The sequence below is a fragment of the Thamnophis elegans genome, chromosome 10, assembly GCF_009769535.1.
Source record: "Thamnophis elegans isolate rThaEle1 chromosome 10, rThaEle1.pri, whole genome shotgun sequence".
Classification (NCBI taxonomy): domain Eukaryota; kingdom Metazoa; phylum Chordata; class Lepidosauria; order Squamata; family Colubridae; genus Thamnophis; species Thamnophis elegans.
Window position 1 is genome coordinate 44,910,299 of NC_045550.1, and position 17,745 is coordinate 44,928,043.

The 17,745-nt window shown below is 42.1% G+C and overlaps 1 protein-coding gene across 1 annotated transcript; it reads left to right on the forward strand.

The window, feature by feature from the left end:
- The first annotated feature begins 2,120 nt into the window (after positions 1–2,120).
- Positions 2,121–11,554, forward strand: LOC116513886 (arylacetamide deacetylase-like). Its single transcript, XM_032225174.1, has 5 exons — positions 2,121–2,283; positions 3,977–4,199; positions 5,291–5,360; positions 10,218–10,389; positions 10,909–11,554. The coding sequence occupies exons 1-5, from the start codon at positions 2,146–2,148 to the stop codon at positions 11,515–11,517; spliced, it is 1,212 nt and encodes a 403-aa protein (XP_032081065.1). The 5' UTR covers positions 2,121–2,145; the 3' UTR covers positions 11,518–11,554.
- The last annotated feature ends 6,191 nt before the right edge of the window (positions 11,555–17,745 follow it).

Below are 17,745 nucleotides of genomic sequence, written 5' to 3' on the forward strand. Positions count from 1 at the left end.
TCCTAGATTCTTGGGAACGAATCAGTAAGAATAAAGATCAACATCAGCTAAAGAATTGTTAGTGGTGATTTCACATAAATTTGAGTCATCATCATCATCATTCAACCAAAGTAAATTTGCTCTTAACTAGTCGTGCTTAGCTAGCAGAATGCAGAGGATACGTAAAACATATTATTAAATGCATTTGAATAATTAATTTATTTTAATAATTAATATGTTTTAATTAAATATCATCTATTAAAAGCAAGAGAACAGTTCAGAAAAAGGCAATAACTAATTTCTGTAAGCAAGAAAACTGCTCAGTGTGATGGCATCTTTATTTTATTAATCTGAATCACATTTTCCTATTGATTTATCTTCTGTAAATCCAGCAATTCTGCTTTCTCTCCAGCAATTTTGTCACATATAATTTCAGTTCTGCAATTCGAAGGAAATTTCCAGGCCAAAGTGAAGAAAGTGTGCTGCAATCCTTAAATATTTGAATATAGAAACAGTTTTCCTGAAAAACCCTGAAAAAACAAAGCTTCTTAATAATCATGAACTGTCTCACCCTGTAATCACCAAAGCAAAATTAAATATTGATGAGCATTTAACAAATATCCTCTGACACTAACTTTACTTTTACGGTCAAATGAAATGCTTGATTAGCTAACCTTGTCAGCAGTGACGTGCGGTGACCTTCATGACCAGTGAGGCAAGCGTGAAAGCCCCACCGAAGCCCCGGCGCCACGTCTGCCATAGAGCGGGACCCTCACCGGCCATGAAGCTCACCGTACGTCACTCGGCAGTTCAAACTCTGCTCTGCAGCCCAAACTTTCTCCTCCCAGCAACTTGGCCTGTTGGACACAGTGGTGGCGGGGGAGGAATGGGCTGGGTGGGCTGGCTGGCTGGGGAGGGGGGAGCCCTTTAAAGCCCTGCTGCCACGCCTTCCCAGCAAGATTTCCTTGCAGGCTGTGGAAGGAGAAGGAGGAGGAGGAGGGAACCAAGAGAGGTGTTTACCGGGTGTGCGCCCCACAGCCAGGACCGTCATTGCGCCTCAAGCCGCGTTTCTTCCTGCAAAGCCCTTTGGGCAACCTGAGATCTCTGCCTGATGCCTGAAGGGCTTTGCAGGAAGAAACACGGCAATGACGGTCCTGGCTGTGGGGCGCACGCCCGTTGAACGCCTCTCTTGGTTCCCCCTCCTCCTCCTCCTCCTTCTCCTTCCACAGCCTGTGCGATGTTGCTGCCGTAGGCCGAGAGCTGCTGCCGAAACTGCTGCACAGCTGAGAGAGGGAGAGCGCGAAAGCCGAGGCAGGGCGCCAAGTTTGGTTAAGGCAGGCAAGGGAAACCGCAAGCCAAAAGGAAATCTTGCTGGGAAGGCGCGGCAGCAGGGCTTTAAAGGGCTCCCCCCTCCCCAGCCAGCCAGCCCACCCAGCCCATTCCTCCCCCACCACCACTGTGTCCAACAGGCCAGGCGTCTCAGATTTATGGCGGACATAAACGCGAGACACCTGGTCTGTTGGGACACAGCGGCGAGAACGTCCCTGCTGCCTCCGCGCTCCACCGCCTCGCCCCCTCTGCCTCCTCCGACCCCACCGCTGTGAAGAAAGAAAAAAAACACACGCACACACACCTCACAATAAAAAAATTACAAATTAAATTACAATAAATTTGAATCCCCCCCTCCCTCCGTCCAATCCACCTTTTCCAACTGTGGACTGGAAACTCTCTCAACTCTCCTCTTGTCCGGCCAACGTAAGCGTGCTAACATAAGCGTGCTCATAAGGCATGATTCGCTGCTCCCTGATCAGGAGGCGGGAGAATCAGTGCCTCTTTTGCATATGAAAGTGTTCGCTTGTTAACTCCGCCTTAACTTTTAAAAGGCGAACAATTCCTTAGGCAAAAGAGGCTCCGACTTCTCTGGCCTCCTCCCATAGTTAACACTGAGAGCAGACACCAAGCCACTGTGACTTTGAATCTGGTAGCAACTACCCTGGCTTTAATTATTTTAAAAAAATTATTTAAAATTCTTTCTTTCCCTCAGGAGACTGGTGAGGCCCCACCTCCTCTGCCTCTAGTGACTGCATGTCCCTGCTTGTCAGTATTGCAATCCTCCTGAGATTAGTCAGTAAAAGCTAGAGTTGAATAGAGTAGACAGAGTAAAAGATGGGAGGAAAATTCTTCTGCCTTCTGGTAGCTTCAACTTTGATAGCCTACTACATCTACCAGCCTTTACCAGACAATGTGGAGGAACCCTGGAAACTGATGCTTTTGGATGCTATATGGAGAAGCCTAATTCATGCGGTAAGTTGAAACATTTATTTCCTGTGCTTATGCCTGAGAATGCTTGTACTTGAAATTTGTGCTTTTAGGGAAATAAGATAATGCCGGAGAAAACAACAACCAAGAATGAAGAAAACTAAGTATCTGTAAAATGAAGATTTGTCATATTGAAAGCAGATACTTAATACTATTGGGGGGAGGGGAGATGGAATTTATGTATTTTTTAACACGTTTTCTGGATATAATCTCATATATTAAAAGTATAATGGAAACAGGAGCAACTGCCTTTCTATTTTTTAGAAACTTATCCTTTTACAAAATATTTTCTTCCGAACATTAGACTCTTAGCAAGATGCTTTTTATATTGGATATAATGTATTTTTCAGAAACATAAGAGAGCCAGTTTGGTTTATTGCTTAAGGGACTAAGCTAGAAACCGGGAGAGGGAATTTTTGACCAGCCTTAGGCATGGAAACCAGCTGTGTGATCAATTCCTGCTGTAACTAAATGGATCAATTTTTGGTTGATCCAGAAAAATCCAGACTCTGCATTTGGGGGAAAATGCTGGAATGGGGTGGGGAGAAAGAAACTTCTTTCACTTCTTATCTTATGTATCGGTTCACTGAACTGACTAAATTCTTGTCCTCACCGCCTCATTATTTCCAGATTGCAATGCTTAACTGATAATGTAGATAATGTATTTTGTCTCTTTTATTTTATTTTGTGCCTGCATACAGAAAGGGAAACTCTTATTTGCATTTTATTGGCCTCCACAAGTCATCACAAATAAGGAAATCTTAGAGTAAATACTCATTGTTTAATATACATTGTTTATGCATTTTAGCTGTTCATGTCCACCAGTGGTGGGTTTCAGATTTTTTTTAGAACCTATTCTGTAATTGTGGTTGGTTTTGTGGAATTGGCTTGGTGGTCATGTGACGGGTGGAAGTGGCTTGGTGATCATGTGACTGGGTGGGAGTGGCCAATCAATGTCACTGAATTCTTTGAGACAAAGAATGGCCTACAAAAAGAAGATATAAAAATGGAAATGTATTATTTTGTGCACTTACTACTTAAATAAGAATAAAAGAAGGACACAAAACAATAAAACGGCTACTTACCAAGGAAATTTGGCTGTCCTTGCCGGTCTTCAACTGACCTTACAAACACACACTGCCTCTTCCCTGTTCCTGGATTCACTCAGGCGTTTTTAAAAGAATGGAACAGTGTGTGCGTGTGCACAGGCTGTGAGTTTTAAAGATGTCTGAGTAAATCCAGGAAGAGGGAAGAAGCAGAGGGGCTGGAAGTGTGTGTTGCTATAGTATCTTCCAGCCCCTCTGCCTCTTCCCTCTTCCTGGATTCACTCAAATGTTTTTTAAAATCCAAAGCCTTTGCACATGCACACACTCTTCTAGCAGCCCCTCTGCCTCTTCCCTCTTCCCAAACATCCTCCCACCACTACCCCAGCCACTCACCAGTTCTTTCTTCTTCTGGTTCCTCTTCTGAGAACATTTTGGCAGCATGGTAAGGATGGGCGGGGCGAGTGAAAGAGCAAATGAGGGGAGAGAGTGAGGCCTCCTGATCAACAGGTATGGGAAGGCACACTAAATTTCACCATTCAGTGAAATACCGGTCCATACTGGTAGAAACCCACCCCTGGAACTATGAAGCCTTTGCTTAGCACAAGGATGTTAACATTTCTTTTGTTTTGTAGGCCACATTTGTGGAGATGTTGGGTGTTGGACACTTTATAGAGGTTCTAAATCTGTACACAATTGCTACATACACACCACCTACATCTGATGAAAATGTTATTGTAACAGACACAGAATTTAGCCATGTTCCAGTACGCCTTTACATTCCTACAAAGCAGTCAGATGTCTTGAAAAGAGCAGTGATTTTCATCCATGGAGGTGGATGGTGTACAGGATCAGCAAGTAAGCATAAGTATTTTATTCCACTACAGTGGGTCTCAAATAAAAAATGAATCTATTTCTTTTGATGTCCCAGGGCTTTCATTGAGGTATAACAGAGATAGCCAATTTTATTGAGTCGATGGTTAATTAATTAATTTTTTAAAACCATCCTGATGATTCTCACAAAATGAATCACATTGAAGGTACAAGATTCGCAATTGTCAAAAAGTAAATTGATGAGGTTGCACTTCCCAACCTCTCTACCTCTTGCCAGTTTATCTGTTTGCCTATTTTAATTTACAATGTAATCTGAGCAGTAGGGGAAAATGAAGTATTAAATTGCTGCCATCCCATTATTTTCATTTCCTAGATATATTTATGGGATATAGAACCAAGCAGCGTTCTCAAACATAAAGGAGACTGTTATCTTGTTGAAGCATGTTAGTTTCCCATTAGAAAAAACAAAAAAAACCCATCCTTTCGAATCAGCTAAGGGAAGATTTCCCCAGGCACACTAAAACTGTGCTAAATTGATAAGAAATATTCCTCCTCCGATTTAAAGATGGAAATGTTCAAAATCCATTTTAAAATATCTTCACATCTTGTTGACTACTTGCTTCTCTTCTTTGATAGTCTTTCTTGGCAGCCTCAGTAGGAGGAGTATCATTCCAAAGAATCACTGAATGGTAGAGATAAGAGCAGTTTATCCCCTCCTCAATAATTTTATGTTGCTCCCAACATTAATTTCAACTCCCATAATTACTCAGCCGTAAAATGTTGAGAACTGGCATCTACAAATCTTGAAGTTGCAAAGATTGGGAAACATTGAATTAGAGATTCATGGAAGATTTCCAGAAAGTCCCTGCCAAAAAAACCCGAAAACAGCTCATTAGAATTTGTAAGCTTAGGACTTCAAATCTCACATGAACATGAGGCAGAAACAATTCTGCCATTCATAAAATGAGCTTGATGTTTCTTAGCTTTCTATGATAACATTCTAGTCTCACTCTTGTGGTTGTCTAAAGACCTTGTCCCATATTGTTTTTGACACTTGCACTGTGTATTGGTATTGTAAGAGTAATAAAACATGCTTTGCCACTTATTTTTCACAGCCATGAAAGCCTATGACCTCTTATCAAGATGGACATCAGAAAGACTGGGTGCTATTGTGGTGTCAGTCGAGTAAGAATGGTGCTTGAAGGAGATATTTTTGTTCTTTAATCTTTTCCTAATCTTTTTCTGTAAGCAAAAAAAATGATACTAATAGTACAGACTGGCACATTGAAGCCCCATATAGTGTATATTGTTATTGGTTGCAAAATTATATTTCATTGCATATGCTGTGCATATAGTGTATATTGTTATTGGTTGCAAAATTATATTTCATTGCATATGCTGTGCTATAAGTATTGTTTTGCATTTATAATAGATAGCTAATATAGTTTTACATTTACTGTCTTTTATACTTTTTGCAAATTGTAAACAAACAGAATATGATTGGAAGACAGTATAGCAATATTTAAATAGATAAACTGAAATGCACAAATCATTTCTAAAGGTCTAAAATCTAGATTAGATTAGATTAGATTAGATAAATTTATTTATAGGCCGCCCTTTTCCCTGAGGGGACTCAGGGCGGCTTACAACGTATAGGGAAGGGAGTACACACAATGACATATAAAAACAGTACGTAATTAAAAATAGAAGCAACATTCATTCATCATTCAGGAGGGGACGGATTATAATCTTTAACCCCAGGCCTGACGGGATAGCCAGATCTTGAGGGCTGTGCGGAAGGTCTGGAGGGTGGTGAGGGTATGAATCTCCACAGGGAGATCGTTCCAAAGGGTCAGAGCTACTACTGAAAAGGCTCTCCTCCGCATAGTTGCCAGTCGACACTGACTGGCGGATGGAACTCGGAGGAGGCCTAATCTGTGTGATCTAATAGGTCGCAAGGAGGTAATTGGCAGGAGGCGGTCTCTCAAGTACCCAGATCCACTACCATGGAGGGCTTTATGGGTGGTAAGTAGCACCTTGAAGCGCACCCGGAGATCAACAGGTAGCCAGCGCAGCTCGCGGAGGATAGGTGTTATGTGGGCGAACCGAGGTGCACCCACAATCACTCACGCGGCCGCATTCTGTACTAGCTGAAGTCGCCGGATGCTCTTCAAGGGCAGCCCCATGTAGAGCACGTTGCAGTATTCCAGCCTAGAGGTCACAAGGGCACGAGTGACTGTTGTGAGAGCCTCCCGGTTCAGGTAGGGTACCAACTGGCACACCAGGTGAACCTGGGAATATGCCCCCCTGGTCACAGCCGACAGATGTTGATCAAAGGTCAGCTGTGGGTCCAGGAGGACTCCCAAGTTGCGAACCCTGTCTGAGGGGTATAATATTTGCCCCCCCAGCCTGAGTGATGGAACACTAGCCAAATTATTGGGAGGGAAACACAACAGCCACTCGGTCTTTTCCGGGTTGAGTACAAGCTTGTTAGCCCTCATCCAGTCCCTAACGGCTTCAAGACTCCGGTTCATCACGTCCACCACTTCATTGAGTTGGCACGGGGCGGACAGATACAACTGGGTATCGTCCGCGTATTGGTGGTATCTTATCCCGTGCCTCCGAATGATCTCGCCCAGCGGTTTCATGTAGATGTTAAATAGTAGGGGGGACAAGACCGACCCCTGCGGCACCCCATATGTTAGGGGCCTAGGGGTCGATCTCTGCCCCCCAATCAACACCGACTGCGACCTGTCCGAGAGGTAGAAGGAGAACCACTGCAAAACAGTGCCTTCCACCCCCACCTCCCACAGTCGTCGCAGAAGGATACCATGGTCGATGGTATCGAAAGCCGCCGAGAGGTCAAGGAGAACCAAGATGGAGGCATGGCCTCCATCCCTGGCTCTCCAGAGATCATCGGTCAATGTGACCAAAGCAGTTTCTGTGCTGTAACCAGGCCTGAAGCCAGACTGGAATGGGTCAAGGTAACTGGCTTCCTCCAAGGACCGCTGAAGCTGGGAGGCCACCACCTTCTCAACGACCTTTCCAACAAAGGGGAGGTTGGAGACTGGGCGATAATTGTTAAGAACGGCTGGATCCAAAGATGGTTTCTTCAGGAGGGGTCTCACCACCGCCGCTTTAAGTGCGGAGGGGAAGATCCCCTCCCGAAAGGAGGCGGTAACAACCGCCTGGATCCAGCCCCGTGTCACATCTCCGCTGTTGGCAACCAGCCAGGAGGGACACGGGTCCAGTACACAAGTGGAGGCACTCACAGCTCTCATGGCCTTGTCCACATCCCCGGGGGCAACATCCTGAAACTCAACCCAGCGATGGTCTGCCAAATTGTCCTCCTGTGCCTCGGCTGGATCTGCAAAGGTGGAGTCCAAATCCGACCGAAACTGAGCAACTTTGTCCGCTAAGAACTGGACATAGTCTTCAGTCCTACCCTGCAAGGGGTCCCCCGTATCCCTCCTATTTAGGAGGGAACCGGTTATCCTAAACAGGGCGGCTGGGCGAGACTCAGCGGATGCAACCAAGGTGGCAATATACGATCTTTTTGCTGTCCTAAGTGCCCTGATGTACTCCTTGGTGCAAGTTGTTAAGAGTGCTCGGCTCGATTCGGATTTATCGGACCTCCATAGGTGCTCTAGGCACCTCCTCCGGCGCTTCCTCTTCCGGAGCTCCTCGGTAAACCAAGGGGGCCTCCGGGATCCGCCACCTCGGAGCGGCCGTAGTGGCGCAATCCGGTCAAGGGACTCCGATGCTGCTGAGTGCCAGGCAGCAACCAGAGTCTCCACCGGACTGTGGGCGAGAGTGTCAGGAATAACCCCAAGCTCCGTCTGGAACCTCAAGGGGTCCATAAGTCGCCTGGGGTGGAACCACCTGGTCGGTTCCTCCTCCCTACAGTGGGGGTTTGGTCTCCGGAAGTCAAGCCTCAGTAGGCAGTGGTCTGACCACGACAGGGGTATGATCTCATTACCCCTCAGACCAAGATCACAAGTCCACTGCTCCGAGAGGAATACAAGATCAAGCATGTGACCCACTGAGTGGGTTGGGCCCCAAATTACCTGGGTCAAGCCCATGGCTGTCATGGAAGCCATGAACTCCTGCGCCCCGTCAGAGTGTTCACCGAGTGAAGGCAAATTGAAATCCCCCAGCACCATAAGCCTGGGGAACTCAATTGCTAGCTCGGCTACCGACTCGAGGAGTGAGGGGAGGGCTGCTGCAACGCTGTTGGGAGGCAGGTACGTTAACAGCAAACCCACTTGACCCATGAGGTCCAACTTCACCAGCAGGGACTCACACCCGACAAGCTCTGGAGCAGGGATCCTACAAGGTGCTAAAGACTCCCGGATAACAATAGCCACACCGCCACCCCTTCCCTGGGCTCTCGGCTGATGAAGCACCTGAAATCCTTCTGGGCACATCTCTACGAGGGGGACTCCTCTCTCAGGGCCCAGCCAGGTTTCAGTAATACATGCCAGGTCTGCCCTCTCGTCTAAAATTAAGTCCCGGACGAGGGGAGCCTTGTGAACTACAGACCTGGCATTTAGCGACAGCAGCCTGAGACCAGGGTCCTGATTACTCGCGCCATCTGGCCTTGGAGTGGGACTCATAGGGCCGGAAGGAGGGATCTCTATGACGTAGCGAGCCCTCCTTCCCCGGTAATGGCCAGCCCTAAAGTCCCCGCCATATCTGCCCCTCCCTGTTACGACCGTGATGCTCCGGCCCACTCCCATGACCGTGGCTCCCTCAACCACCCCTGTGGCTCCCGCATCCCCCGACAGGCCCTCCGAATCAAACATACTCATTTATCCACTCAAGCAGTCCCCACGTAATATTTAAAAACACATAAAAATACAATGGTAATAGAATAATAAAAAGTGGGCTCATTCATTCAAACACAGGCAAACCTCATACACTCATCATACCAGGTAAAAATTGCGTGGTTGTGCGAGTTGGTGAAGGCTTATATGAAGGATCTTAAAATCTTGGCCTTCTCGTTTACAAAGTCTAATGGGAGTCCAGTAAAAAAATGTATATGGTCCAGAAAGAAATACCAATAATGGCCACATTTCACAATATAAAAATATAACAAATATCAGCTTTTTGTGGTAATGTAGATTTTATTTATTTATAGGGTTTGTATGCCGCCCACTCTCGAGAGACTCAGGGCGGCTTACAGATAAAAAAACCAACACTATGCGTAGTAACAATACCTTTATTGCAATGTTGTAGTAACAGAATTTTGCTTTTCTTCCCCTACTGCCTTTACTTTCAAAGGAACCAGCATGGTCCCTTCTGAGATGCTTTCTACACCACATTTCTTTTGTGGTCTCTTTTCTCTTATCTGTGGGCTGTGGTTTTTCCTTCTCGTTCTTAAGGGTATTTCCAAGATTATTACATCAGTCTTGCTTAGCATCTGCTTTAAAAAAAAGCTAACAGTATTTTTTAAAATTAAACATTATTCTGAACCTGGTAAATTATTCCACATAATTCCTTAAAGCATAACTTCCTATAAAGCATAATTATTCAATTGACTAAACAGACCAGATTAGAGTTAGTTGATAAAAGGAAAAGAAATTTTATTGATCATTTAGCATACAAATAAGTGAGGAATTAAAAAAATTTGTGGACTGAGATGTCTCCTATCTGTGGGCTGTGGTTTTTCCTTCTCTTTCTTAAGGGATTTTCCACAGATTATTACATCACTCTTGCTTACCAGCTGCTTTAAAAAAAAAGCTAACGGTATTTTTCAAAGTTAAAGATTATTCTGTCTCAATCATTCCATATAACTCCATAAAGCATAACTTCCTATTAAGCATAATAATTCTATTGACAAAACAGACCAGATTAGAAATATTATTGATCATTTAGCACACAAATAACTCAGGAATTTAAAAAAAAAAAGCAAATTCTATAGTGAAGAAAATCACCATTTAAAATCTAGTATCAATAGTGTAAATCTGGTGATAAATTAATTTATTTTACCCACAGAGGGAATTTATATATTTCTTTCATTGTCTTTTTAATTAACCAAAGTTACAGACTAGCTCCAAAATATCGATTCCCAGTTGCATTTGAAGATGTGTACTCAGTATCAAAATACTTTCTACAAAGCAGCATTCTGGAGAAATATAATGTAGACCCAAGCCACATCGCCATTGCAGGAGACAGCGCAGGAGGTAACTTAGCTGCAGCTGTAACCCAACAGGTAAGAATTACCCATTTGAAAGTAATAAATCCAAATGGAATTATACGTGTTAGAAATCTCTGTTATCGCAAGCTATCCTAATACTAGTTTAATTATCCGGGCTTTTCACACTATATACCTAAGAGTAGGAAGTCATAATTTTTAATTATCCTGAAAGATTCAGGATCTTCTAAGGAGTCCAAAATGGAGGATCATAGAATTATGTATGTTAATTGAACCCCGACTTTCTGAAATTATCATGCAACCTAATACTTTGGGCTATAAATAAAAAATAGCTGCAGCAATTAGCAATGAGGGCAACTGCTGGGCCTTTTCACATTAGATGGGTAAAACTGGGTTTCTATTATTTTACGTTTAGTTTGGTCTATTAGATTGGTCTATAATTTTGAATAAGACATAGAAAATGTATAAGCTTTGAAATTTTAATGGCTGTTTTGCTTATATTACAAAATATAAAACTTATTAAATAGTCCATCTTTCATAGGAAAACTATTTCTAATAAATATTTTTCTTTTCTAGATTCTAGATGACCCTGATGTCAAAGCTACATTCAAGATTCAAGCTTTATTGTACCCTGGTCTTCAGAGTATTGATCTGGAATTGCCATCCTATCAGGATAATAAAAACATGCCAATTCTGCCTAAAACATTACTAATCAGAGTCCGCAGTGAATATATTACATCAGATGACTCTTTTTCCAAAGCTTTAGAGACCAACCAACTTGTTCCTGCAGAGTTCAACCATTTGTTTAAATTTGTAAACTGGAGTAAGTGGCTACCTGAAAGATTTAAAAAAGGCCACATTTACACTGACCCATCACATAGAAATTCCAAAACTGGACACAAATATCCAGGTTTACTGGATCCAAGGCTGGCACCACTTTTAGTTGAGGACATTAAGCTTCAGGGCTTACCACTTACATATGTCCTCACTTGTCAATATGACATCTTGAGGGATGATGGAATCATATATGTTTCCCGTCTTAGGGAAGCAGGAGTTAAAGTAGCACACGAACATGTTGACAATGCTTTTCATGGTGTTGTAACATTTATTACAGGCCCCTTTGCCCCAAATATAGGACACAGAATGGCTAACAACTACATTGAGTGGCTGAATAAGAACCTGTGAAAACACACCTATACCACCTGAAGATGGTTGCCTTGGATTCATTCAGTTTCATTCAATTTATGTTATTTTTTTCAGGGACATTATCCTTTTAGTCAATAAATTTGACACTGTAATTCTGCAGTTATTATACTTGATATAGAATCTCTTGTTCTCTGCTGTTTGAATAAGTATGAGAATCTTGGTAGAATATGTGGGGGACTTGTATAACCATTAAATGATTAATAATGTAAAATGAAATCTAAAGCTTTTGACCATTTCACATGTGAATTTATAGACTTGAATCTTGATGTTTTTCAGGATTGTTTTTAAAGCCATGATTCATTTCTACATTCATTTGGCACCAGTCAATTTGTTCCTTTTGGGACGCAACCAGTGTGAATATCTGGCTGCAGATCCACGTAAATTCTTGAGTAGCATTCCATGAATAAAACCTTTTGTTTTCTCTTGATTGGATTTTGGATGGCTGGTGTCAAAGGAAATGGGTGAAATGGTGACTATAAATTCATCTTTGATTCAAGTTGACTTGTTGATTTGGAAAAAAATGAATAAAGTGTTCTATGAGATATATTATGCCACCAATGTACAAACTACTTCAATACTACTTCCAATGGTGAGCCGCTGGATCAGTTAAGTAGATATGCTCCTGAGGAGGATTCCTTACAGCCAGCTTATTTAATCAGTCTCCAATTTTCTCTTTTTAGGAGAGACAATCCAAAAATTGTGAGACTGCAACTAGAACACTGTAGTGGAACTAGATTATCTAGATCCCTTTCAGCTGGGTTTCTGACTTGGGTATGTGTTAAAGAATCTTTTTAAAATCATATTCAATTAGATTGATCCAAACTCAAGAGAGATAAAAAAGTGCTAGACTTTCGATTTGTAAGATAAGTATATGTGTGCTTCCAATTACCTCTATTCTGTATTTTTATTGTATCTCTATTGCTATTGTTTCTCTCTTACTGCCATATATTATTCTATATTATTACAATTATTTCTGTACAAGCATTCCATACTTCTATATAGATAACTATCTATCTTTAAGAATGGTCCATGCTCTAAATTAATAGAAGTCTATTAAGGTTTTTAAAGTGAAGGAGAAATTGCATGTTCCGGAATGCCCATCTGTCTCCCCGTGCTAAGAAAAGTGCTGTCCAGGGATGTCCCTTACTGACGGGCAGGCGTCCTAGAACCTGCCTGCCAGCAAACAACTTAAACGGAATCGCTTTTCTGAGCATGGAGAGACACACAATAGTTTGCGCAGTCCGTCTCCCCGTGCTGAGAAAAGCGCTCTCCGGGGAGGTCCCTTACTGGCGGGCAGGCGTCCTAAAACCTGCCTACCAGCAAAGTACTTAAACAGAATTGCTTTTCTGAGCACGGGGAGACACACAGTAGCTTGCGCCGTCCATCTCCCCGTGCTCAGAAAAGGGCTGTCCGGGGAGGTCCCTTATTGGCAGGCAAGCGTCCTAGAACCTGCCTCCCAGCAATGGACTTAAACGGAATCACTTTTCTGAGCACGGGGAGACATGAAGTAGTTTGTGCCATCCGTCTCCCTGTGCTGAGAAAAGCACTGTCCGGAGAGGTCCCTTACTGGCGGGCAAGCATCCTAGAACCTGCCTGCCAGCAAAGGACTTAAACAGAATCAATTTTCTGAGCATGGGGAGATGCACAGTAGTTTGCAACGGCTGTCTCCCCATGCTCAGAAAAGCGCTATGCGTGGACGTCCCTTACTGGCAGGCAGGTGTCCTAGAACCTGCCTTCCAGTGCTGTGCAAACTTCTATGGTCTGCTGCACCCGAGCTGGTGGACCATCTGCAACCACCAGGGAGACAGCCAGTGCAGGTGAGCCACGCAGTTGCTCCTGAAATAAATAAATAATAAGTTACTCATTCATATAAAGTGTAAAATGTAACACAAAGGTATGAAACTCTTGGCGCTGTTTTTCTTGATTTTAAATTTAAGCATAAATATAAGCAGAAAAGTCAATACAGGATGACTTGCTAAAATTCCTTTGACATTGAAATACAGACAAGTACACCAATTGGTGAGATGGTAACATCCACCACCTAAATTGAAATAACAAAAGAAGCACAGATAAGAAAAAAGGGGTCTGCAAGAAAAGTCACGCTGTCCTCTTGAAATATGAATTAATATCAAAGAATGATTTTGGAAATGGGGAGAGCTTCTTCTTTAGGCGTCACGAGTAATGATTTAGAAAGGCATAAATTGTATTACTTGAAGTCTGTCTTTGCACTCCTAGTATTCAAGCCATGGGGAAGAATCTGGGAGGCCACGCTTGCAACCGCTTTTTCAATTTTTTTTGCAATCAAAAACTTTTGTGAACCAGACTTGTCTTTTGAATTGTGAGAATAAAAACTGGGTTTTAATATCTCACACTCCAATCGCATGGGCGCTCCACCAGCTCGGGTGCAGCTGGATTGGAGAAGTTTCTCTTCTCAGAAATGTCTTCTCAGCAAAGCTGTGGCAGCCTGCCTGTCCCTTTCAGGTGGGTCCCCCAGGAAGGAGGAAGCCAGGGGGAGCATAAAGGGAGCCGCAGCTCCTCTGTGAATGGAGCGAGAGGAAAAAAGTTGGGATTCTCCCTGCTGCAGTCTTTAAATGGCAGAGAGAAGCCGAACTCCCCCGCACCCTTCACAGAGGAGTTGCTGCTCCTTTTATGTGGATGTGTGATATTTTGCAAGGACTGGGAAATCTCTCATGCAGTCTGAACAAGAAAAATGTATTTGCATGTTAATGGGGGAAACAGGTGGGCTAATTATAATCTTAAACTATTTTTGGCTTACTATATAGATAATTTAGTGCAAAGCTGTGCACAGCAGTATTAGATTTCTGTGGTTTTATCTTCCTTGGTTGGTTTTGGAGAGAGCTATGGAAAGCTAAAACAAATGCTGTGTAACAAGCATGAAACATTCCTTTTGATTCATTGGAGAATTAAAACCAAATATTATTTCAAAGGAGAGAAGTTTCATATCATGCAACTTTCATCAAAACTGTTTCACATGCCCTTAAATCTTGGGGTGGGGGGAGAATAGTGAACATCTAGGAAGTAGGGTAATAGTGGCAAATATCTTAGAATAATACTTTGATGCACCTATAATAAATTGATCAGCAATAATTTAACTAAAAGAATTGTGCATAGTACATATAAATTGTTACTTCTTAGCAGGAAGTCCAATATTTTTTTCTTTGGATTTTCCCATTTAGCTGAGTTTTTCAGTACTCCAATGTCCTATTCTTTTTTATTGGGGATATATTTATGAATTTATTTTTAAACAACAGGCCAGAACCTGTTCATATTAATAAGTGGGAAATCTGTTGGACATAAAACTTATTTTTAAAGTATCATTATATAGAACTCTTTTTAGTAGTCTGGATTATGAAAGAATTGCAGGAAAATATTAGATAAGACAGAAATAAGATAAAATAGGGATGGTGGTGGTGAATCAACTTTTTGTTTCTTGCCCATGTTTTGTTACAAACTACTCTAACTGCTGCCTGCTGCCTGCTGCCTGTTCCAGGATCAGAGCTAGTCTATATTTGAATGGCCTGAAGGTGTGTTAACATTCAAGGAAGCTGAAGCTGCAATCTAGGAAATTCAGTTCTTGGCCCTCTAAGTACTTGGAAAATAGACCACCTGTGAACCATATGCAAAACCATCCTGATCGCCATATAGAAGAAAGTATGAAATAGGCTTGTATAAATCATTTGGTGGGATTTCAAAGCATTGGAAAGTTGTGGGAATACTTTGGAACATCTGCTTCATTGACCAGATCTGGAGGATGCTCAGAGCCCTGTAAAATAACTTACCTAGCTTTAGTAGTCTCTCGGGAACAGGACAGCTTATAAATTGAATAAATTGAATAAATAATAGTACAAATGCTAGGACTGCATGGTACTTTGGATTTTGTTACAAACAAAGTACTAAAGAGAATACAAGACTGTAAATATAGTATCCCACCCACAACTCTTTAAAGTAGATATTTCATGAATCCAGGAAAAAGGTGTCGCTGCTTTAAAAAGTACCAAGTAGATGTTGTGGGCTTTACATTCCTATATTCAAAAATAGTGCATAGCCCTAACAAACATTACTATTTAATGAATTTAAGTTGTTGCCACTGCTTTGAAGTTAAATTCAAGTGTATGGATGCCTCTTTCTTTTCTGTGTAATTTATACCTCTATTTTGACTGGGAATGCTGACATCATCTTGTCCACTCCCATCTGGTCACATGTCTGGCAAGCCACTCCCACCCAGTCACATGGCCAGCAAGCCACTCCCACAAAGCAAGCCACAACCACAGAGTAGGCATATATATATGTATGTATGTATGTATGTATGTATGTATGTATGTATGTATGTATGTATGTATATTTAGTGTCACAATCAGTTAGTTAGCTTCCTCCCATAATTGGGGCTTACCAGGGGTTGTGACACTAAATATATACCTTCTTCCCTGGCTTCAGCTGATAAGGAGGAGACCTGTGGCTTAATGTCTAAGACGTTTGCCTAAGATGCAATACAGCACAGGTTCGAATCCCAGTAAGGGTATGGCTAGCTGATGAGAGCTAAATAGCTTGAAATAGATCTATACTAGTCTCCCTTTATTTATTTATCAGCACAAATAAAAAAACACAAATATAACAAAGGCAACAGTAAAAATATTGGGTTTCTGTCGTGATGGACTCTTGTGACGAGCCGATTGACAGATGATGGAAGCAGTTAGCTTCCTCCCATAATTGGGGCTTACCAGGGGTTGTGACACTAAATATATACCTTCTTCCCTGGCTTCAGCTGATAAGGAGGAGACCTGTGGCTTAATGGCTAAGACGTTTGCCTAAGATGCAATACAGCACAGGTTCGAATCCCAGTAAGGGTATGGCTAGCTGATGAGAGCTAAATAGCTTGAAATATATCTATACTAGTCTCCCTTTATTTATTTATCAGCACAAATAAAAACACACACACACACACACATACACACACACACACATCCCTTTATTTATTTATTACCATCAACTCCTAAAAACAATTATTGGCTCTTCTGCTTTCCATATACCATATTTGTACGTTATCCATCACTTTCTTCTCCCTCTCTCCTCCTCCCCCTACCTCCTTTCTTCCCACTATCATCCTTTTCTTCTCTACTTCCCCTTCCTTTTCCTTCTACTCTCTCCCCTTTTCACTTCTTCTTTCTCTCCTCCTCTTCCTCCCTGTCCTCTCTTGTATCCCTCTCTTCCTCCCTTACCTCTCTCCTCTACTTCAGACTTCATCTCATTTACTTGGTGTATTTAAGCTTCTGAACGAGCTCCATTTAATGTTGATGGTATTTATAATTCCTTTTCAATATACATATTTAATTTTAACATATATCTTCCTCCTTTTTAAAAGAGAAAAAAGTATACATACATAGTATTTGTATTTTTTTAAAAAAACCTTGTTACATTCCACCTCTCATTAATTGGAGTTGCTTAAGATATTTAGTTAGAATAAATTTGAAAGAAGCAAATCTCGGTATGTTTTGGTTTCTATTTCAATCTCCTACTCTCTTTTAAAAACGCAATCTTTTCAAATCCAAAACCAAATTTAGAATTTGTATTTGAGTGGGTTTGTCACTTCTCTACTTTCTCCTTTTCTGTCCAAATTGTTTCAAGAAAATGGCTCTTTTGGGCTAGTGATTCAACCCTCCATCTTTCCCCTTATTTCTTTCTTTTTGCCAAAATTCAGATTTGTCCATTAATATTACCGTACTTTTTGGAGTATAACACACACCGAAGTATATGACGCACCAAGGTTTTGAAGAGGCAAATTTTTAAAAAGTAGGTAGGTAGATAGAGAGGGAGAGAGAGAGAGAGAAATACAGTAGGTAAGGAGGGAGGCAGGGTAGGTTGGTAGGTAGATAGAGGAATAGAGAGAGAGAGAAATAGCATAGCAATAGCAATAGCAGTTAGACTTATATACCACTTCATAGGGCTTTCAGCCCTCTCTAAGCGGTTTACAGAGTCAGCATATTGCCCCCACAATCTGGGTCCTCATTTTACCCACCTCGGAAGGAGGCTGAGTGAACCCTGAGCCGGTGAGATTTGAACCGCTGAATTGCAGCTAACAGTCAGCTGAAGTGGCTGCAGTACTGCACTCTAACCACTGTGCCACCTCGGCTCTTAAATACAGTAGGTAGGTAGGGAGAGAGAGGGTAGGTAGGTAGGTAGGTAGAAGGA

Coding starts and splice junctions, on each gene's coding strand:
- LOC116513886 (XM_032225174.1), top strand. CDS start 2,146: ATGGGAGGAAAATTCTTCTGCCTTCTGGTAGCTTCAACTTTGATAGCC. Junction 5,361..10,217: donor GCTATTGTGGTGTCAGTCGA/GTAAGAATGGTG, acceptor AATTAACCAAAG/TTACAGACTAGCTCCAAAAT. Junction 10,390..10,908: donor CTGCAGCTGTAACCCAACAG/GTAAGAATTACC, acceptor TTTCTTTTCTAG/ATTCTAGATGACCCTGATGT.